The 24,022-nt window shown below is 35.2% G+C and overlaps 3 protein-coding genes across 3 annotated transcripts; 1 reads left to right on the forward strand and 2 right to left on the reverse strand.

Annotated features, from left to right (window-relative positions):
• Positions 1-1,178: 1,178 nt before the first annotated feature.
• Positions 1,179-3,506, reverse strand: LOC128159158 (protein toll-like). Its single transcript, XM_052822211.1, has one exon. It carries the CDS (start codon positions 3,504-3,506, stop codon positions 1,179-1,181), a length of 2,328 nt encoding a protein of 775 aa, XP_052678171.1.
• Positions 3,507-11,899: 8,393 nt separating this feature from the next.
• LOC128158674 (protein transport protein Sec61 subunit alpha) lies at positions 11,900-17,137 on the forward strand. The gene is made up of 13 exons (XM_052821617.1): positions 11,900-12,055; positions 12,217-12,284; positions 13,219-13,284; positions 13,396-13,474; positions 13,718-13,849; positions 13,968-14,077; positions 14,284-14,437; positions 14,734-14,894; positions 15,160-15,300; positions 15,485-15,541; positions 15,671-15,862; positions 16,105-16,252; positions 16,451-17,137. The coding sequence occupies exons 1-13, from the start codon at positions 12,049-12,051 to the stop codon at positions 16,564-16,566; spliced, it is 1,431 nt and encodes a 476-aa protein (XP_052677577.1). The 5' UTR covers positions 11,900-12,048; the 3' UTR covers positions 16,567-17,137.
• On the reverse strand, positions 16,861-23,910 carry LOC128158675 (ruvB-like 1). The gene is made up of 10 exons (XM_052821618.1): positions 23,686-23,910; positions 21,406-21,492; positions 20,976-21,192; positions 20,546-20,703; positions 19,825-19,974; positions 19,596-19,659; positions 19,257-19,455; positions 18,826-18,928; positions 18,462-18,553; positions 16,861-17,827 (listed from the first exon to the last, which is right to left on the reverse strand). The coding sequence occupies exons 1-10, from the start codon at positions 23,824-23,826 to the stop codon at positions 17,668-17,670; spliced, it is 1,371 nt and encodes a 456-aa protein (XP_052677578.1). The 5' UTR covers positions 23,827-23,910; the 3' UTR covers positions 16,861-17,667.
• Between the last annotated feature and the right edge of the window lie 112 nt (positions 23,911-24,022).

The following is a 24,022-nucleotide window of genomic DNA, read 5'->3' on the forward strand; positions in this document are numbered from 1 at the left end:
TATTAAAGACATGCACGTCTATAATCTACATTATTCAGAAAAAAATAGAAGTAAAGATTACAATTCTCAAAGCCCTGCATTACCAAACAAACAAGATCATATATACATATTCGTACAATAACGTTACATGATACTTTCGACCATATAGGACACTGAAATAATGCACACATATAAATTTAACAAATCATGAAATAAACATAAAAAATAAACCCTTCATGGATATACATGAAATAGCGCTAGTGTACACATCAATTCGCTTTGCTTTAAATACGCATGACCAGGACAATGGAAAGGAATTCTTGGAAAAGTTCATTTGCATCTCAACATGAAATTTTGTACCTATACAAATAATTGCGTGGTCTACAATTAATAAGTAGAATCTCTGTTATATATTTAGAATGACTCACGGGTATTTTGTTAAGATTATTCATTTATTACATCTTAATAATTCCAACTAATTAAAATGGCATGGTGTTAGAACCGTTTTAACAAGAGCTTGTACTTGGTTGTGTCAAACAGCAATGTGACGTAGGCCTGTCTATTTCATTGCTGGCCACTCAGCCATGCCAACAAGATTTGTCTGGGTTTTTTTTTTTAGCTAAGACCATGCAATCCATGCATGTTTCGCTCGAAACCAGCGTCATTTCCTACTTGTTTTGAAGCAAAAAATAGATAGTTACTAGTACGTCATACCGAAAGTCCAAGGTCTTGTTAAAATGGTTCTATTTATCAAACGATGAAAACAAAGAATGAAATCTGACAAAGAATTTAAAATCTTGCTTTCATGTCATTTACATTCATTTGTGCGTGCTAGCTTTCCTACGTTACCAACGATACAATTTTCCTTTTAATAATAAATTCATACCAACCACATAACTATTTTAAATAAATGGCTTTAGGTTACCATGAAATAAACATAACATCGCTTTATATTTTACTGCTTACAGACCTAAAGATTGTCTAGTGGAACAGCAAATCTCTACTTATCAAAACTGATTAAAGCGTGTGGATACCAATAATAATCCCCGCACATCATTTCACCTGAGACATAAGATATAAAAATACGTACCCCATCCTTATCATATATACAATGTACCAGTATCACAATTAAAATGGCATCTATTTTTATCAATATTAATTCCATAGAATACATTGAATTTAATTTGACGCCTGCTTACTTACGTGACATCTACCTTAATAAATTCGCTTGGATATATTTCGACAGACCGGGGAGGATTGAACTTGGTTGAATTAAAAGTTAGTTTCGGAGTATCCACCCACCGAAGCTGCGAGGGGTAAGGTGATCTGGGATAGGTTGGGTTGTACTCCAAACTTTCTGGCCGAAACTTTTGGTTTGGTGTAGAACACCGGGGAATGTTGGTAATATAAGGACCCATTAAGGACACAACGTCTACCCATGGGCTTCCTTTAGCCATTTTATCATCCTTCTCGCGTGTGAAAATCTCCAACTTTAAACGTTCCATAATTTCCTCAAATATTCTTCCTTTCCTGTTGGAAAAATCCACCACAAGTCCTAGTCGCCAGAACGCTTTAATTTGACGTTGATCGATGTTTTTTACACGCATTTGGTCGTAATTGACCACGGCAATGTTTCGTAGCGTTTCCGCTTTAAATATATGCCAAGCGTGACGCCATTCCTGAAGAGACCATATAGACACATCTTCATCGGCAAGAAAATCGTCGTCCACAATGAACAAAAACTTCTTGCTCATTTGTAAGTGTTCCAAGATAGCGTCCGATCTGGGACTTCCCAGCGCAAAGTCCCTGCACGGTAGACAAAGCGAGTATCCCCTAGCATTCAGCCAAGGCTCAAGCTTGTTCCGCACCCAGGAGTAGAGCTGAGGATTATTCTCATTGAACGAAATGTACACGTCATATTTAAAGTACGAGTTTCCAGAAATGGTATCCTTTTGGTTGTCACGCCTAATAAGAAGATATATCTCATATTGATATTGATATAGCAGCCAAGCTATGCATCCTAACATCAGTGAGGACACTGCAAGAGCTATCGCTATTCCAATGGCGGTCCAGTTAACCTCGTTGGGACATTCCAAAGCCTTCTTTGTCCACACCGATGAAGGTAATACTTGGCCATCCTCCGTGATGCAGAAAAAGTTGTTGTTAGCCGGACATAACGCCGCCTTGGGACTGTTGGCCCAACGTCCCATCCATAAGATTTGACAATGGCATTTCAAATACAGAACGCCAAAGGATACATTACATGGGTGCAGTGTCTCGAGAGATTTAGGGACATTCCGAATCTTGGAATTGTTTCTGAACCAAAGTCTTTGTATATCTGTTGATTGCCTTAACGACTTGTCAGAAATAAAACTTAGATCATTGTTGTTCATATTGAAGGCTATCGTTTGGTTAAGGTATTCTGCTGTTTTAAACTGTGTGATGTGGTTTATACCAAAGTCCAGGTCAAGTAATTGTCCGGCGGGGGCTGATGGAAGTGTTTTAGGGAGTGACGTACGGGAAGTGTTCGAACAGTTTACGACCAGTCGGTTTTGTGAAGGCTGATGGAAGCAGAGGCACCCCAGGGGGCACCTGTCCTGTCTTTCAATTTCGCAGGTAAACTCATCGAGGCGACCTTGATTCACAAGGTTCACAATAGACTGACCCTTCAGAGATGGCGGACCAGCACAGATGACATTGAAATAGCTTCTCCAGATTTTCTTTATGATATCCTTGGATAACTCGAGAAAGGGCTGCATTTTGCAGTCACACGTGAAATTGGCATTCGTGAAATCGAATCCAAATTTAAACACCTTACCAAGTTCCCGAAGATCACTGAATCCCAAGTTTTCAAAATTTGGAAACGACACAAAATCGTTGTGCGATAGATCGACGAAACCGCCGTCACCGTAGTCCTTTGCTGTGTCGACGATCCATCCAATATCGTTCACAAGTTCCTTGACAGCATTATTCGAAAAATCTGCCTTACAGAACGGGGTATCAATGACGACATTAGTGATATCAACACTGGTCAGCGAGTTATCCTTAAAAATGATATGAAGCATCCCCAGGGACGGGTCAGAGATCGTGTTGGGTTCGATGACGGTTAGGACGTTATCGGACAGATCCAGAATCCGAAGCTCTGTCATACCAAGCAGTGTCAAGTTACTAAGGTACGTCACGAGGTTGTTCCGAAGTATTAGCGTGTCTAGACGTTCCATACAATTTATGTTTTCCAAAGTCATTATCTTGTTCCAACTTAAATCCACTTCCACCAGGTCGCTGATCTGGCACAAGTTTCCCGGGATCTGAGTTAGAAAGCCCCTCGTGTGGACCAGCTTTGAGATATTCTGACCGAGGTCGTGGGGATCGTACACCGCCATCCCCCGGCCTCGGCGATACACATACTCTATCTCCACTCGCCGGTACGGCCATTTTGGAGAGCAGTTCCAGATCGGTTGGGCATAGCAGCTGCAGCAGTGTGTTTGTTGGTTCTTCTCTTTCTCCAGACAGGAGTTAGGACACATTAATATTGTCGATCTGTTGTGGTTAGGCTGTTGCCAAGGAAAGCAATTACCGAACAAGCATGGATCTTGAGAAAGAAACCCATTAACCGTTTCGCCACAGAAAATGATGCAGAATACAGACCAAAATAAGTGAAGCACTGCCATGGCAAAAGTTTTGGTCTGTGATCGATCAGGAAGTGTTTTATGTCTTTATCTAGTGCATGTTTTAGTCACGTGCATGCACGGAATTTGCCAAAGACATGATCTGTGCCAATTTAGACCCACCTGTAACTGTTTTATATATGATTGACAGATTTATTTGTGTACACAGTGTTGAAACACTGGCAGGTCTTAAAATTTAAATCATTTTATGTCCAAAATGAATGCTTTTATGTGATAAAATTATTTTATATCACCATGCAAGCATCTATATTTTACCTGTATATCGGATTATATAGGTATAGGAGCTTTCGTAATGTCTTGGAGGACCTAATTGTGAATTATAAATTGGTTCAGAATAAAATGTACTTAGGGAAAGCTGGCCCTCTCCGTATACATTCATGTGGTGGGAAAATAGATGTGTGATTTAGACTGTTAAAACAAGTCCTCGCGTCACACTGTATTTCACTTCTTACTTCTTATATAGGCCTAATCATGATTGAAGATAAAATACGACTATAACTTGCCTACTTGTTTCTTTCAACGAATCCTTACATAAGCAAAATGATACTCGCATTGTAAAGCTTAAAGTATGATTTATTTGTACTATGGATATAATTATATTACTTTATTTTGTAAAATGTAAATGTATATGTAACACCATTATTTTTGGTACAAAATTACCGATCGGGGGGGGGGGGGGGGGGGGGGGGTTACACCGCAGGTGAGGTATATATGTATGTAATGAGGGCCTCTGCTCAGGTAATTCCTCAAACGAATGTTGTATGTTACTTTAGATAGAGGAATAAAAAATTGTAGAACCTAGATGTGATTGATGTATAAAAAATATTGATTTGAGAATAACAAGAATTATCAGTTAATTATCATTAACTACAATGTATATATCTGCAGTTTTCTCTACCTTTAAGTCCAGTAGGAACATATTAACAATTCATTCTTTGTTTCGTTTTGGTTATGCTGATAAACAATTTTTATGATAAGCTTAATTATCTCTTAAGAAACATTGTCCACGACAATAGTATTGATTTTGTCTGAAATTGGATTTTCCCCAACACAAATCTGTGCCCTCTAAACCTTTATTTTGGAAAGTATTCACATTCATTCTCTGTGTAGGAACCGCGATGATAAGAAAAGGGATATATTCAACAAAATCTAATGCATGGAGAATATCATGTGTCAACATTTTAAAAAAATAAATGTGCTAAAAATTATGGGTGTCTTATCAAAAGATTTTTGTAGGCCAATTCGACTTGTTTCTTAATCCCTTGATTATGAGAAATATCTGTGTAAATTGATTCTGTACCCCTTTAATTTAAACATTTGTTTAAAGCTATTTTAAAACCGTTTCTGTTAAATATATCCCTTGGTTATCCCTATTAAATGTCTCTCTATCCCTTACCCATGGGATAGCAGTGTATATCTGTATCCCTTTCCCATGAAATATCTGTGTTAAATATCTCTGTATCCCATATCCATCGGATATCCATGTTAAATGTCTTTGTATTCATCAACCACAATATTTGTCTTAAATATCTTTCAATCCCCTATCTATAGGCTTATTTAACTGTGTTAAATGCATCTGTATCCCTGATCAATTTTAGATATTTGTGTTAAATTCATTATGACATATGTAAGTTAATTGTGTCTGTATCTCTCATCCAAAGAATATCTTTATTTCAACCATTTCATCTATACTGCTTATCCCTGTGATATCTGTGATTAATGTCTATGCATCCGTTATCCATGAGATATCTGTGTTAAATGCCTCTATATTCCTTATCATCAATGTGATATCTGCTTTAAATGTCTCTGTATCCCTTATCCATGAAATATCTGTGTTAATGCCTCTGTATCCCTTTTCATCAATGTGATACTGCTTTAAATGTCTCTGTATCCCTTATCCATGAGATATCTGTGTTGAATGTCTCTGTATCCCTTATCATCAATGTGATATCTACTTTAAATGTCATTGTATCCCTTATCCCTGTGGTATCTGTGTTAAATGTCTATGCATCCGTTATCCATGAGATATCTGTGTTGAATGTCTCTGTATCCCTTATCAATGAGATTTCTGTGTTAAATGGCTCTGTATGCCTTATCCATGAGATATCTGTGTTAAATGTCTCTGTATCCCTTATCATCAATGTGATATCAGCTTTAAATGTCTTAATCCTTTATCCCTGTGATATCTGTGTTAAATGGCCCTGTATCCCTTATCGTCAATGTGATGTCTGCTTTAAATATCTCTGTATCCTTTATCCATGAAATATCTGTGTTGAATGTCTCAGTATCCCTTTCCATGAGATATTTGTGTTGAATGTCTCTGTATCACTTATCCATGAGATATCTGTGTTAAAAACCTCTGTATCCTTTATCTAAAAGATATCTGTATAAAATAAATTTTTAACCATTATCCAAGAGATATCTGCGTTAAATGTCTCAGAATCCCTTATCCATAAGATATCTGTTTTGAATGTCTCTGTGTCCCTTATCTATTGGACAGCTGTGTTGAATGGTTCTTTATCCCATATCCATGAGATCTGTGTTGAATGACTCTGTATCCCTTATTCATGAGATATCTGTGTTGAATGGTTTTGTATCCCTTATCCGTGAGATATCTGTGTAAATTATCTCTGTATTCCTTATCCGTGAGATATCTGTGTTGAATGGTTCTACATGTATATCCCATATCTATGAGATATCTGTGTTGCATTGTTCTGTATTCCTTATCCATGAGATATCTGTGTTGAATTTGTCTGTATCCCATATCAATGAGATATCTGTGTTGAATGCCTCTGTATTCCTTATCAATGAGATATCTGTGTTGAATTGTTCTGTATCCCATATCCATGAGATATCTGTGTTGAATGTCTCTGTATTCCTTATCAATGAGATATCTGTGTTGAATGGTTCTATATCCCCTATCCATGAGATATCTGTGTTGAATGCCTCTGTATATGTATTCCTTATCAATGAGATTTCTGTGTTGAATGTCTCTGTATCCCTTATCAATGAGATATCTGTGTTGAATGGTTCTATATCCCATATCCCAAAAGTTTGTGACTTTTTTAAAATTATTGGATTTTTTATAATTGTTTTTGAGGTTTTTTCGGTTTTGTCTGTTTGTTTTTGCTTCTTTTTTCCAATCTAGAACAGTTTCCCAGGTAATATGAACTACAAAGCCAAGGTCATAAAAAATGTACTTAAGGGAGAGCTGGCCCTCTCCGTATACATCCGGGGGGGGGGGGGGGGGGGTGACACCGCAGGTGAGGTATATATGTATGTAATGAGGGCCTCTGCGGAGGTGATTCCTCAAACAAATGTTGTATGTTACTTCAAATAGAATTTTTTTTTTTAAATTGGAGAACCTAGATAAGATTTATGTGTAAAAAATATTAATTTGAGAATAACAAGAATTATCAGTTATTTATCATTAACTACAATGTATATATCTGCAGTTTTCTTTACCGTTAAGTCTAGTAGGAAGACGTTATCAAAGCTTCATTCTTCGTTTCTTTTTTGGTTTATATGCTGATAAACAATTTTTATGATAAGCTTATCTCTTGAGAAACATGTACATGCCAATAGTATTGATTTTGTCTGAAATTGGACTTTCCCCAACACAAATCTGTGCCCTCTAAACCTTATCTGTGTAGGAACCGCGATTATAAGAAAAGAGATATATTCAACAAAATCTAATGCATGGACAATATCATGTGTCAACATTTTAAAAAAATAAATGTGCTTAAAATTATGGGTGTCTTATCAAAAGAATTTTGTAGGCCATTTCGACTTTTTTCTTTATCCCTTGATTATGAGAAATATCTGTGTAAATTGATTCTGTACCCCTTTGATTTAAACATTTGTTTAAAGCTGTTTTAAAACCCTTTCTGTGAATATACCCCTTGGTTATCCCTATTAAATGTCTCTCTATCCCTTACCCATGGGATAGCTGTGTATATCTGTATCCCTTACCCATGAAATATCTGTGTTAAATAGCTCTGTATCCCATATCCATCTGATATCCGTGTTAAATGTCATTGCATTCATTAACCATAATATATGTCTTAAAAAACTTTCAATCCCCTATCTATAAGCGTATTTAACTGTGTTAAATGCATCTGTATCCCTGATCAATGTAAGATATTTGTGTTAAATTCATCATGAGATATGTAAATAAATTGTGTCTGTATCTCTTATCCAAAGAATATCTTTATTTCAACCATTTCATCTATACTGCTTATCCCTGTGATATCTGTCTTCAATGCCTCTGTATCCCTTATCATCAATGTGATATCTGCTTTAAATGTCTCTGTATCCCTTATCCCTGTGAAATCTGTGTTAAATGGCTCTCTATCCGTTATCATCTATGTGATATCTGCTTTAAATGTCTCTGTATCCCTTATCCCTGTGATATCTGTGTTAAATGGCTCTGTATCCGTTATCATCAATGTGATATCTGCTTTAAATGTCTCTGTATCCCTTATCCCTGTGATATCTGCTTTAAATGTCTCTATACATACCTTATAATCAATGTGATATCTGCTTTAAATGTCTCTGTATCCCTTATCCTAGTGATATCTATGTAAAAAGTCAATGCATCCGTTATAATCAATGTGATATCTTCTTTAAATGTCTCTGTATCTCTTATCCATGAGATATCTGTGTTAAATAGCTCTGTGTCACTTATCATCAATGTGATATCTGCTTTTAATGTATCTGTATCCTTTATTCATGTGATATCTGTGTTTAATGTCTATGCATCCGCTATCCATGAGATATTTGTGTTGAATGTCTCTGTATCCCTTATCATCAATGTGGTATCTGCTTTAAATGCCTTCGTATCTCTTTTCCCTGTGGTATCTGTGTTAAATGACTCTGTATACCTTATCATCAATGTGATATCTGCTTTAAATGTCTCTGTATCCCTTATCCCTGTGATATCTGTGTTAAATGTCTATGTATCCCTTATCATCAATGTGATATCTGCTTTAAATGTCTCTGTATCCATGAGATATCTGTGTTAAATGGCTCTGTATCCCTTATTATCCATGTGACATCTGCTTTAAATGTCTCTGTATCCCTTATCCCTGTGACATCTGCGTAAAATGCCTCTGTATACCTTATCATCAATGTGATATCAGCTTTAAATGTCTCCGTATCCCTTATCCCTGTGATATCTGTGTTAAAAGGCCCTGTATCCCTGATCATCAGTGTGATATCTGCTTTAAATGTCTCTGTATCCTTTATCCATGAGATATCTGTGTTATATGACTCTGTGTCCCTTATTATCAATGTGATATCTGCTTTAAATGTCTCTGTATCCCTTATCCATGAGATATCTGTGTTGAATGTCTCTGTATCTCTTATCCTTTATCCGTGAAATATCTGTGTTGAATGTCTCAGTATCCCTTTCCATGAGATATTTGTGTTGAATGTCTCTGTATCACTTATCCATGAGATATCTGTGTCAAAAACCTCTGTATCCCTTATCCAAAAGATATCTGTATTAAATAAATTTTTATCCCTTATCCATGAGATATCTGAGTTAAATGTCCCTGTGTCCCTTATCTATTGGACACCTGTGTTGATTGGTTCTATATCCGATATCCATGAAATATTTGTGTTGAATGACTCTGTATCCCTTAATCATGAAATATTTGTGTTGAATGGTTCTGTATCCCTTATCCATGAGATATCTGTGTAAATTATCTCTGTATCCCTTATCCATTAGATGTCTGTGTTGAATGGTTCTATATCCCATATCTATGAGATATCTGTGTTGAATGCCTCTGTATTCCTTATCTATGAGATATCTGTGTTGAATTGTTTCGTATCACTTATCCATGAGATATCCGTGTTGAATTGTTCTGTATCCATTATCCATGAGATATCTGTGTTGAATGCCTCTATATCCATTATCCATGAGATATCTGTGTTGAATGCCTCTGTATCCATTATCCATGAGATATCTGTGTTGAATGCCTCTATATCCATTATTCATGAGATATCTGTGTTGAATGCCTCTGTATCAATTATCCATGAGATATCTGTGTTGAATTGTTCTGTATCCTTTATCCATGAGATATCTGTGTTGAATGCCTCTATATCCATTATCCATGAGATATCTGTGTTGAATGCCTCTGTATCCTTTATCCATGAGATATCTGTGTTGAATTGTTCTGTATCCTTTATCCATGAGATATCTGTGTTGAATACCTCTGTATTCCTTATCCAATAATTCTGTGAATTTCCAATACTGATAATTACGCGTTTTCAATGCACTGTATGTATGCTCTCTCAGGGATGTATTTACTATATATATATATATATATATATATATATATATATATATATATATATATATATATATATATATATATATATATATATATATATATATATATATATATATATATATTAGTATGTATGTCCCTGGCTCTATAAAGAAATACCAATGACGACGTCTCTCGAGTTGAGACCCGTCTTGATATATATGTGTGTGACTTTTTAAAAATATATTGGTTTTTTATTGTTTTGGTTTTTTTTCGGTTTTGTCTGTTTGTTTTTGCTTCTTTTTTCCTTTTTTGGTTGTTGTTTTTTTTCAATCTAAAACAGATTCCCAGGTAATGTGAACTACAAAGCCAAGGTAATAGAAATGGTCAATGTCAGACTTTTATGACACAGTTCATTTTCCAATGCGCTTAGTATAGCGAAATTTATATATTGGTTGTAATTCATCACCTGGCGAAGTGCTAGGAGGCGGGGGGGGGGCTTAAACTGATGCATAATTAAGCTTATGACCTTTCTTTTATTACCTTTTCTCAAGGTGTTTGTCGAGATCAATATTGATATTTCCTCATTCTCCGATCCATTTTAGTAAAAGAGTTAAATGAAATGGTCAAGTGTGTTTCGATGAATTACAAGAGGAATACAATCGTTCACTAGCTGTACTTGAGAGAAGCATTATCTGTGATTTATATATGTTTATAGCCGTGAGACTTGTAACCTGGGTCCACTTGTGTTGTAAAACCCGCACCGTTAGTTTACCGTCTATCAACTTCCGCGTTTACGGTTATAAATTGTTTACACAAACAATTTGAATTTGAAAACCCTGAGAAAGGGTAAATTTAATATCAACAACTCTAGTTAAGGAATCTCTTTCAGAATTTAAAAAACAAAGTTTGTATGTAAAGAATATTCAAATGTATCACAGTCTAGGAAATTTAGAATTATTCTTAAACCAAGCAATCGCCATTTTCAGACCATTAGAATTAAGTCGGTCAGTTTGCATCGTCAAGAAGAAGTTTTGTTGTAGATTTATGTAACAATAATCAAACTGGGGACGAGTTTCAGTGACTACCCGTTAATGTAACGTATTATCGTCGCGATCGATTCGAAGAAAAGACTTTTAGCAACAACAAAAAGCCTCTATAATTTATCATCAAATATATCAACTCTGTATCTCTTAAAAAACTTTCATTTTGTATTTTCCTGTTCTCTAAAATCTATTAAGCTATCTTTGCTCATTAAGACTGTATACAGTGCATTTATAATTAAATTTGTTTATTTGACTTGTACATCCTATACCATTTATACCAGTGGGGTTTTTACTATAATAAACGAATGAATTCAATAGAATCGAATAAAATTTGAGTGGAGTGATACATGTAGATGTAATTAGTTTTGATTTTATTTTTTTGAAGAAGGATTATGGTTACATCGATATGTATAAACATGGGTTTTGCTTATTTTTTAAAAATTCATTTGTATTAATTTTAAAATGCTGTTGTGTACATGCATATGCTGTTGTGTTCATATGCGAATTATATATAGTTTACACGTATAATTTTACATGTACCTTAATTCCCTATAACATTTTTGCATTAGAAAGTTATTGATTATTATTAGTTGCATGGGGTCCTAAAATTTTACTATGTGAATTTAATAAGTTTCACTCTTAAATCCGCGTATGATGTTAAAAATCAAGTTTGGTTTAGGCAGCCGCATGGTAATATTATATCTAAAAAAATATATATTGACATTTCAAAATTGCCATTAAAAAGCAAATCCAACTAAATGTTTATAAACTGATAAACTAAATTTTAAAGTTATCCAAGGTCTCTATAAAATTAAAATGTCCTAAAGTTAAAAGATGTTATCATTTTTTTCGGTTGAATGATTTCCGATTATTGCGGATTTGACCTATAATTCCTTTCCGAACTACTTCCGCGTACGTCACATTCGAGATCTCGTCTAAAGTCACGTGAACGTGTCCTTTTTCGAGAAAGTGGAAGTTGGCATCCCGGTGTAAAGCCCGACCAACTGAATCCCAAGCTAGCGAAGAAAACACAGACGGGTCGTTATATTGGGAACGACCAAGATGGGAAGTAAGTAACGTTATTCTATCAGCATCAATAATTTTTTGTTGAAATAGAATTTGAACAAGAATCGCATTGATGACAGATTTCACGTGTCGACGTGGACACTTTTTAACAATGTTTACATCAAACATAAATCGCCAATAACATCGTCTTTTTTTTTCTTTCAGTCAAATTTCTTGAGTTCGTGAAGCCGTTTTGTGCGGTTTTACCCGAAATATCTAAACCAGATCGTAAGGTAGGTTTTCAATTTTGAGTTTTGATTTTGTTGAAAATCCATATGGTGTTGCCACATTTCACAAATTTAGTGGAATTTTGTATTAGGAAAATATTACTTTACAATATGGTTTCATTTATAACAATAACCTAAAACTCATAAAATCTATCTATACACTTGACTTTTGATAACATATTTGAATACTTGTTTGATATTTTCAAAGTATACTGTATATCGGTTTATTTTTAGCATTTTGGTAATTCTATTCACTGTTCACATTACGGAGTATACAATTCTTATTACTCAATATGTCAATGATTCATATAAAATTTGTAAATTTGATTAATTAGAAGCTGTTTTAGTTTAGCATTTTTAAACTGCGTCATATGATTCAGAAATATCCCAACATAATCTCCTTTAATAGATTATAAGAGTAAGGGCATCAAATAATTTTTGTTTCATTTCAATATGAGACCCTGAAGCTGTCAATTTATGGATAACATGAAACTTGATTTCCAACATTTATTCCTCAGGGCTTAGAATTGATAAGTTCACATTTTGCCCTAGTCCTTGTAATTGGTGTAGTTGCTTGTTCTGTCAAGGTTTGAACCCTGAAGACATGCTTCATCAGGAAGTGAACACAGTCCTTCAACTCAAAGAAAATTAATTTTTTCCAGTTTAAATTAAGAAATACTTCCTGCCACCTCTTCAATTAAAAGATGTCTGGAAACCTTCAGCTATTGCAATACTTTCTATCTTTCTATAAAAAAATTATTAATAACTGTTTGCACATTTATCAACTTGGAATTTAAGTCAGGAACTCTATTAGCAAAGGTTTTCATTTGGTTCAATTGAATTTCAAAACCCAATTCATACATGTGAAAGTCATTGGGATTGTTTAATTATTTAAGAATAAAGTCTTTGAAACAGACTGAAACATCTCTTTTTTTCACAGATCCAATTTAGAGAAAAAGTGCTATGGACTGCCATCACCCTCTTTATCTTTTTGGTGTGCTGTCAGGTAACAAAGTCATTTACAACCCACATCATTCAACTTGTTTTATTCATTTTCTTGTATAACATGTACAGCTTGAATTTCACAAAGTTTATTATTGTTTATATCTGTTGACAGATTCCCCTGTTTGGTATTATGTCCTCAGACTCGGCAGATCCCTTCTATTGGATGAGAGTCATCATGGCCTCAAATAGAGGTAAACTCCAAAATAATGAGCTACTTTTATTTTATGAAAGTCTTTAAATTTGTCATAAGTATTTAAATAGCACAGACCTCTATTCATAAATAATTTAAGATTTTCTTGCATTTCTTTTGTGTTTTAAATCTTGCAACTCTTGACAGACCTAATGTGAAACATCTCTAAATCTGGAAGTTCCTCTTTACATCAGACATCCTTCCTAACTATTTACCCTAAACATTCTCTCTTGTTTTGTTTTAGGAACTTTGATGGAGTTGGGAATCTCACCCATTGTTACATCCGGTCTCATCATGCAGCTTTTGGCTGGTGCCAAAATCATTGAAGTAGGTGACACCCCTAAGGACCGCGCCCTCTTCAACGGAGCCCAGAAATGTAAGCACCAGAACAGGCATTAAAATGTCTGTCCTTGGTTTTATGAAAAAGATCAGCATTTAAAGTTTAGCCATTTGATGGAACTGACTTGTAATTGAAATGTGTTTTCATTTGACAGTGTTTGCCATGGTGATGACAGTGACACAAGCCATTGTTTACGTCATGACAGGAATGTACGGCGAACCAGCAGAAATCGGAGCTGGAGTCTGTCTTCTTATCATCATCCAGGTACACATTCCTTCCATCATCTCTATTGTTATTGGCTACACACACCTTCCATTGTCTCTATTGTAATAGAGGTTTCCAATTTATACACAACTTTTCCTATTTTATATTTCTGATTGTTTGTGTACACTTTCATGCTTCACTTTACACACGTTTGTCCAATAACTGCAATTCACAGTGGTTTCACTATGTGCATATGTAATTGACAGTTGTTTGTGGCGGGTCTGATTGTCTCCCTGCTGGACGAGCTGCTACAGAAGGGATATGGTCTGGGCTCAGGAATCTCCCTCTTCATCGCCACCAACATCTGTGAGACCATCGTGTGGAAGGCCTTCAGCCCAGCCACTGTCAACACTGGACGAGGTCAGTCTGAATAATGATAGTCATAACTTACTCTCAGGGAATTTTAGCATATATCCCTGTGTTGTAGAGAATTTTATCTTTCAGTAATGCCACTTGCTTACTTGATCACAAGCTACTTTGGGACTTTATCTGGTGCATTTCAGTTTGTGTTGCTGTCAAATTTTTTGTTTGTCATCAAGGAAGGATTTACTCAACTAGAGAAAACCTTAGTTTTAGAAATAAAACAAGAATTGACCAAATAAAATGATAAATGTTGTGCTGTCTTCTCTATATCTGTATCTGTATGTCTCTAACAGGAACTGAATTTGAGGGAGCCATCATTGCCCTGTTCCATCTGTTGGCCACCAAGAATGACAAGGTCCGAGCCCTGAGAGAAGCTTTCTACCGACAGAACCTCCCCAACCTGATGAACCTGCTGGCCACCATCCTCGTGTTTGGCATCGTCATCTACTTCCAGGTAAGACTGGGACAGTAACTGGATATTCTGAGGATCTAGATATCAGGATCTGAAATAGTGTTAGGGTTCAGATCTGGATATTGTGAAAGTTACAATATGCAGTATGTATAAAGATTGTTCTCATTCCTGATAATGTATTCTGCTGACTAGTAAAGTGGTTTCAATTAACTTGGTTGGACTAGGATGTGTTAAATATTATCAGACTGAGAAGTGGAAAAGCACAGTAGTAAATGATCGGTTACAATAGCACTGTTTTGTTTTTCAGGGATTCCGTGTGGACCTGCCAATCAAATCTGCCCGTTACAGGGGACAGTACAGCTCATACCCAATCAAACTCTTCTACACCTCAAATATCCCAATTATCCTGCAGTCAGCTCTTGTATCAAATCTTTACCTTATTTCACAGGTATGTAAAACATAATTTAAGTGTAAATGTGACTTATTTGTTGTATGTAAATCATCAAGTGGACCAATTGGACAGAAAGACGTCCATCTTGTTTCCTTTAAAAGCATTTAGTAACAATCGTAAATCTTAATACTTTTCAGAATTAAATAATCAGTAATATATTAACATTGTTTTTGTGTTACAGATTTTGGCAACGAAATTCAGTGGAAATTTCTTGATCAACTTGCTTGGAGTTTGGGCTGTAAGTAGCTAAAATAAAGGAAGAAAGTATTTCTCTGTGATTTTTGCTTTGTATTGCTGAAGATGAAAAATTTGAAAGCATTATGGCAAGATGTCAAGTGAATTCAAATTTTTTTTTATTGTGTAACAGGATGTTGGAGGCGGCGGACCCGCTCGCTCTTACCCCATTGGAGGCCTCTGTTACTACCTGTCTCCCCCGGAGACCCTCGGCCACGTGGCAGAGGACCCGATTCATGCCGTGCTGTACATGTTCTTCATGCTCGGATCGTGTGCTTTCTTCTCCAAGACGTGGATTGATGTGTCGGGCTCTAGCGCTAAAGACGTAAGTCATATGTTCAATGGAATATGCGTCATGCGAGTTTCGTGAAAGTTCTTTACAACAGATTGAAATTAAGCATTTTACAAAACTAAGAATATTCTCAAGAAATTTATGCATATACTTAAATTCTCAGAATTTTATGCCTGTAATGCGTAGATGTTAATCAGTCATAGAGAATTTTTCAAAAACCAGAAATATTAATGAATCATTATGATAATATAGTCTTCCATCTCTGTTTTATGTAGGTTGCTAAACAACTGAAGGATCAGCAGATGGTGATGAGAGGACACAGAGAACAGTCTATGATCCATGAGTTGAACCGATACATCCCCACGGCCGCAGCCTTCGGTGGTCTCTGTATCGGAGCTCTCTCTGTTCTAGCCGATTTCTTAGGTAAGTGGAATGCGTCAAAGAAGATTCCTAAATTAGCAAAAATCTTTGTTGTTCAGTGTCATTGCATTAAAAAATCATATGAAATTGCCTCGACTATTATAATACTGGGAAGTTATTTTGGGTAAAATGGGCAACGACTTTATGAATGCCTTATAGGAGATAGAAACTGTTCATTAATTTGATGTTTTCTCTTTTCAGGCGCTATTGGAAGCGGTACTGGTATCTTATTAGCTGTAACCATTATCTACCAGTATTTTGAAATTTTTGTCAAAGAGCAGAGCGAGATGGGTGGAATGAGCACGCTATTGTTTTAGACAAACACTAGTGTTTACAGACATTAAATCATTTCTCCATCAGTGTTTTCATGCAACAATTAAAACATTTCATTTTAAGGATTTTAAAATACATTACTTGCATCACTTACTTTTATTCCTGAGTGAAGTGAATGTGAATTATTGTACAAGTTAACAAAAATTGAATTTGAATTATTCATGGAATGGTGAATATTTTTGAACAGCTGTATTTATTTTGAATTGTACATAGTTATTCCTAGTGTTTAAGTATTTATGACATAATTTATGAGTTAAATTTGACAACAATGCTATGAAAACAGGTTTTTGTTACAAATCTCAGTTGCAAAATGAAATGGTTGTTTAAGGACGTCGTTGTGTGAAAGCTTTATCCAGGTCAAAATAAAACTTCGTCATCAGGCCAAGGAATATTATTTCTCACCGAGCTGCGAGTCAGGCTGACAGCACAATATTGGTTATGGTGTATACGTGGTCATGAGTTAGATTTATGACTGGAAGAATGATTGTGTTTCATTACAGAATTTTTTATGTTATATGTGAGAAAGAAAATTAATAAAAATGGAGAAAAAAGGAACGATATCTTGTTTACATTTTTGCTAGAGTATTGGTTTCTACTTTGTATATAAAGTTTTAATTAATACAAGGCTATAAATAACTTGCACGTAACTGCACATTTGAAAGAGTAGAAATAAATATAATACTAGGGTAATATGTGGATTAAAACAATGCCTCAAGTTGGCATTCCTAGAATAAGAAAACAAGGCATATTAAATTATTTCAAAACATTCCATCGTAAAACTAGTTTGTTCGAATGGTAACACAGCACATTGCCAACAAAATCTGATGGTTCGGTTTTTAAAACAACAAATATTTAGGTCTTTTCATGTGAATGAAATTTTAATGTTAGTATACATGTATGTAAAAATCATGGAACAACAAATAAATTCTGTAGAACAAAAGCAACAGAACTGTCAGATGAGATTTCTCAGAAAGTGGTCCTTCACACAGGATGATGTCAACAGAACCTTCCACAATGTCTTTTTACACAATGAAACATTGTCCTCGCATATGGTCCTCAAAAGTTAACGCCATGAACACAGCTCCTCACTTCATGAACTTGTCCTCCTGTTCTGCCAGGATCTTGGCCGAGGACTTGGCATCGTAGAACAGTTTGTTGATTTCATCGATTTCCTCAGAGGTAATGGCGTCCTTTCCATTGATCTTGGCCAGGATGTTGCTAGGGGTCAGCAGTTGTACTGAATACCTATAATAAAAAACAGTACCAGTAAGTGTAAAATACCTCATTGGGCATGTACAGAGTACCAGTAATACTGTATACAAAGTTATTTTCGCCTCTTGTTATTTTTGCCCTTCGAACTTTTCAAGTAAAAGTTTCACCCCATCTTGAATTCGCCAAGACACAGTTGTGTTTAATTAAATAGAGATAATTTGAGACATCAGAATTTGCCCAGTCTTTGCCCACTGACAATAAGGGCAAAAAGGTGAAAATAGAACGGGCAAATATGTCACTGTATACATTAAATAGGAGCAGGTGTATGGAACTTGTAAAGACATAAGGTAACTTTGTTCTTATAGATCATATGATACAGAGTAATAGCAAGGAGCAATAACTACAGTAGTGTTAATGTACAAGAATACAGTAAGAGGTGAAGCCTGTACACACACATTAACATTTACTGGTCTCTCAATATATTTGCAAGGTCCTAAATCTTGCATACAGTGTTTTTATGTGTATTCAAAGTACATGTATTGCTTTTTCATTCAAAACTCAGTATAATAATCCTGGTCTCAAATTTTAAAGAATTAAAAACGTCTATTCATTACTACTACAAATATGTGATAAATATGAAGACCACAGAAAAGTTTGGGCTCCTCACCTTAGCGTAGTCTTGACTCCCACTTGACCAAGCTGAGCAAGTGATTCGTCGTCTATCTGAATTCCCTCTGTCTGGGATCGGATTTTCAGGATCTACAAAATGGTAAAATTATCAGGAAAGTATTGTAGCAGCTGAATTTTATGGGTGTGGGTAATTTTAAACATTTTCTTGGATTTCTCAAAACAAATACCGGTAACCAAGTTTCAGAGAGAGAGAGAGAGAGTACATGTATAATCTTCTCCTGATTTCAACTTAAATGTCAATTCAGAGGGAGGATAAAACTGTTTTTTTGTTTGTACGCACATACTCCTTTCTTTTTGTTATTCACAGGACCATAGCCAAGATTTTATATAAACTTCTTTACCTGCACCATTTCTTCCTGGGAGTAAGGGAGAGTTCTGATGATCATGACACGGTCCAGTAAATCCAAGGGGATTCCGTGCGGGGCCACAATGTCCTCTGTACCTCTGACAAAGGAAATAAACAAACTTATGCAAAACTGTGCAGCATTAAAGGTGAGAAAGTCAAATTTCTTATCATTCAGCTTAATTTTAAATTCAGTCTGAATTCATCTACCAATATATCTTAATGAATAAAATGTTTTAAATTTACCGGTATTGGAAAAATAATCAGTGGCATAAAAATTAAATACATGTATCATCTTATCTTAAATTTATGTAGAGAGAGAGAGAGAGAGAGCAATCTAGTAAATAATTCATATGATAATAATAAATATTTATTGTGTGATTCTCAAGTGTAAAATAAACTAAGTTCCTATCTAGGATGTCAATTTACCTGATGGTGCATTTTCCACGGTTGGTGGCAAATATCACAATAGGAGCGATTGTCGACTCTAAAGCACGGTGGAGGTAAGTGAAACACTCGATGTCCAACATGTGAACCTCGTCTATGAACAGAACTCCTGGCACCAGTTCAGCTATACCCTGATCAATGTACTTGTTCACAACTTTGTTAATCTCCTTCCGTAATTTGTCTACAAGAAGAGAAAGTGAAATGTTCTTCCAATACAGTTTCTCCTAGTTTAAAAAGTGCTGTTCATTTTAAAGGTAAACAAGAGGACAAGGTTTGTCCAATTTAAATCTTCAGTAAATGAGGGTGGTATTCTTGGATTACCTGTGATTTCTGTTTTCTTTGGTTTCATTAGCTGTCCCATCATAGACATGATGTCTTGTCCTCCCTAAAACCCCAATCCAAAATTCAGTTTTCATTTTACATTGTCACATATCCATACAACAATAAGTTAATATATTGTCTCATATATTTTACTTAAGTATATGATTTTTGACTAAAAAATGAATTTTCAGGAGAAAACCCCTGCTATATTTATTTATTTTTCCCTCACCTGTGGTCTGGCATTTGCAATGTCTAAATCATGGAGTGTGACATCTTGAATGACCTCTTTCTTTTTGTGGACATCCCCCTTTGGGAGGGGCACATATTCCTCTGCCTCCAGATCGAATTCTGTAGCGTAGCTGTCAGATCTACCTTGTCTCTGTAATAGAACCAGGACAATTGTACATGCAGGAGATTCCTGTTTTAATCTCATCATCGCAATAATGAATGTACACCATTCACAGCAAGTACCACATTGTTTTCCGTAATGTGAAAAATGGAGCAAGAGTTGATTCCCTTTTCCCACTCTTTCAGTGGTCATCATGCTCATATTCATTAATTTAAATTTGTCATACTGACCACTGAAGTCTATATATTTAAGACTCTTTTTATTCATCATTCTTATATTACATCGAAGGATTTTTACCACATTTTCACCTTACAGAATTCTTGGTGTTACTTCTAATATTGGAGCAAAGAGAAATAGAATTTACATGTACAACATCTGAAGACTTTCTTAATATGGGTTGCTTAAAGAATATGCAGAATCTAACATGCATTGTCTTAAAATGGCATTCACAGTATCTCAATATTATTTTTAAAGTCAGTTTCATTTTCCAGCATCCTATAACATACTGAAAGTGAAAAAACAAATGCAATTTTTTCCACCTACAAAAGTATCAACATTTAAATTTATAATGTAGAGTAATACACATTTGGTCAATAATCACCTTTACTGCTCCACTGTTGGCTTCAATGTAGATTACATCTCCTACTTCTACTTTCTCTTTCTGCAGACTCTCGTATATAGATGGATCAAGCTTCAGCTGCTTCGTCCCCTTGGCAGTTTTTAAACCAATCACAACATGGCTGACTGTCTTACCATATCCTTAGGAAAAAGGAAACCAAAGGTGATATAAAGGTAAAATAATATATAATTTTTCATTTAATTTTTTAGGAGTATTGCCTGATATGGTTACACCAACTCATCAAGTAAAGAGTAAATATCATAGTATGTATCTATTCAAGTTGATGCCTAATGCGGAGTTCTGAAGGTCTTTGACCAAGTGTCAACAACCACTGAAACAGAATTAGCTGTCCAAATTTCTACGAACAATATCCCTTATGATCTGACAACATGGAGTGAAATTTCCCAATTACCTCCCATCGGGTTCTCTGTTTCCACTGGAGTCAGTTCTGTGACTTCTCCCTCATACACTTCTTTGGTTTCCTTGATTCGGAGTCCGATGGCGCGGCGGAAATTCTCCATCAGAACTTCAGTCTTTTTAATTTCAGTGGAGTATACTTCACTTCCTACCATTGGACAGAAGGGCACCTTGCTCCCCAGCTCCTGAGCAATGGCCAAAGCCAGGGCAGTCTAAAAAGAATTTATTATGTACAGAAAAAACAGTGATTTTCACACTATCTGAATACAATCAACGTTTAATATTTCCGACTCCAAGTCCGGGAAACAATGCTTTAATAATAAGCAGTTTACATATACATGATACATGTATTACAGATATCCATGTTTGAGATATCAAAGTTAAACTCTATTTGCCTAGTTTGTTACTTTATATCTGTGCTCTACCTTTCCTGTCCCTGGGGGTCCAGCTAGGAGCATGGCTCGGCCTGCCATCTTCTTGGATTTGATCAACTCCACCACAACACCAGCTGCCTAAAAAATAGAGCATCCCATACAGTGTATAGAGTTTAGGTGTAGTATAGTATTGATTCATTGGTGGAGGAGCAATTTGATTAAAATTAGATTGTATGACAATGCTACGAGATCAGAGACAATTTTTCTTGATAAATTAGGTTGATAAACACACTGGATACGTAATGATTTAAAGTGGAATATTGTGCAATTTTGATCAGAAAGCTTACACATTATACTTTTATAGTTAATTTTCAGTAAAGTACCCAGTATTCAAAAAGTCAAACAACCACAACTGGAGATAGACCTCATGGAAATCACCAAAATTGTCTTAACATCAAGCAATTCTTACAAATGAGAGCATTTAAAGTTATACATTATTCAGAGTTGGAAAGGAAACATTAATATGCAAACACTGTGATCGTTGGGCCGAGCACAGTTTTTGGTTTTGAAATGTACACAGTTGGATCCATCCACCAAATTAAGTCATACTCTAATCATGTCCAGTCTACAATTATCACGGTTATGATGTCGTATTTCATGTAAACAAGTTTTTAAATTATCTTTATTGAGGAATATCCAAGCCAGGAAAGAAAATTCTGAGATTTTTTCCTTTCTTCTTTCAATACTTTTTTAATAACTCCATATGCCAATGATTTGAAATGTTGCTACTGAATTCAGTAACTAAACAAGAGAAAAACTGTCAATATGACAGCTAGCAAACTGAGTTTTCTTTTGTGTGAATAGATTCCATAAACCATTTGTTGACCCTAAATTGATAAAGACTGCGTATCCAGAGAAATGGGGTATTCTAAATGCAATATTTTTAAAAAAAAATTGCTGCTTTCAACAGGTGGTATATTTTCATAAATTATCAAAAATCAAAATTCAATTAATATGGCATATTTCTATTATATGTAGGAAACAAAATGTCCTATTATGAAAACTGTAGGAGGAGTTATCTTTACTACAAAAGGGGTATCTTTTGCAGTGTTTTAGACTCGTCAGAAAACCAGCTAAACACTAAGAGCTGACAGCTAGTATAAGTTTTCAGCCATGTCAAAATTCAGCAAACCCGGAGAAAAGAGTTGACAATTGTTTTTTTTCATTTGCATTAAAATGTTCAAAAACCTGTTTTTCGTTATCGTTGTTTTTTTTTCTTTAGTTGTTTTGTTATCGTCTGTTTTTCACAACTTAACAATAAAAAAATGACTTTACTACTCACTCATATCGCTTTAATGGGTTTGTTTACTCTACAAACCGTCTGTTCAACACATTTTATCGAACTGTCCGGCGAAATTTGAGTCACGTGACTCATTATCTCAAAAGACAGCGAAAATACGGTTGACTGTAATTGTGTGCTTCTATTATCAAAATACAGAGTCATATTTAATTTTGAGCGATATGAGTGAGTAGTAAAGTCATTTTTTTATTGTTAAGTTGTGAGTTAAATATTTGATACGATTCGCAAGTATTTAAAATCGGGCTGAGAATGCCGCCTCCAGTTGGAGGCGGCGAAATTTCCAGTTTTTGTAATGGCGCCGGTTCTGACGTTTTCCTGGCCTGTAAATATCAAAATCGTTAAAAAAGCCAGAAAAACGTCAGATATTTCGGACTAAGCATAGTCTAGATAAATATAATGTTTGTATTGGCTGTTGTTTAATGAAGAGCTAAGGATAACATAGCAAATTGATGCGCATTTAAGCTCTGTTAGAAACTTCATCTCAATGACTTCATTTGCCTGCCTCTTGCTGAGCTCGGTATTGAGCATAACTTTCATTGAATTAAATGCTAACATTTGATATAATTTGCTGATTTTGAGGGGATTCTAATGATTTCCACAGATCTATTTTAGTTATTTGGTTCTTTGTGACACTCATTTAATTGAAAGCTGCGCTCTACCAAACGGTCGCACCGTAAAACATATAAGTCACAGTATTTTACATAGAAAATTGATGCACAATTTAGCTCTGTCAGAAACTTCATGTTGTGGACATTACAGTGCATCAGCATGTACATAAGTATTTTCTCCAAATAAAATAGTTAGAGTAAAGATAATTTATTGCTTCTTGTCATTGTTCAAACAGTCTAATGTCGTTTTTGCTACGCCAATTCTATTAACAAATATCTGAAATTTTCAGATATTCTGAATTACGGTACTTTACTATTTGTAATGTAAGAAACTTCTGGAATAAACAAAGTTTGATTGGATACCTCACGAGCAAGTTCTTGTCCGACCAAACCGGCGGCGGATTGAATGGCATACCCACTTTCGTCAAGTCCTAAGCCTTTAATGTGACTATGAGAGGCTATCCTCTGTGTTTTTGTGGTACTTTTTACCTCCTCGATCTTCATTTTTCACTGTTACCGGCCAAACAAAATAAAACAAGACGAAACACACCACGCTGAATAAATCAAGATCTCACAAACTCTTCATACAGTGAAAATCAACATTGGCTTTCAAACATATTGATAACATGGATAAACGATTACCACAAATTGTATCAAAATTATTACGACAATAAATATTCAAACAAAATTTTATAGGGTA

The sequence above is a fragment of the Crassostrea angulata genome, chromosome 8 (genome assembly GCF_025612915.1).
Source record: "Crassostrea angulata isolate pt1a10 chromosome 8, ASM2561291v2, whole genome shotgun sequence".
Classification (NCBI taxonomy): Eukaryota; Metazoa; Mollusca; class Bivalvia; order Ostreida; family Ostreidae; genus Magallana; species Magallana angulata.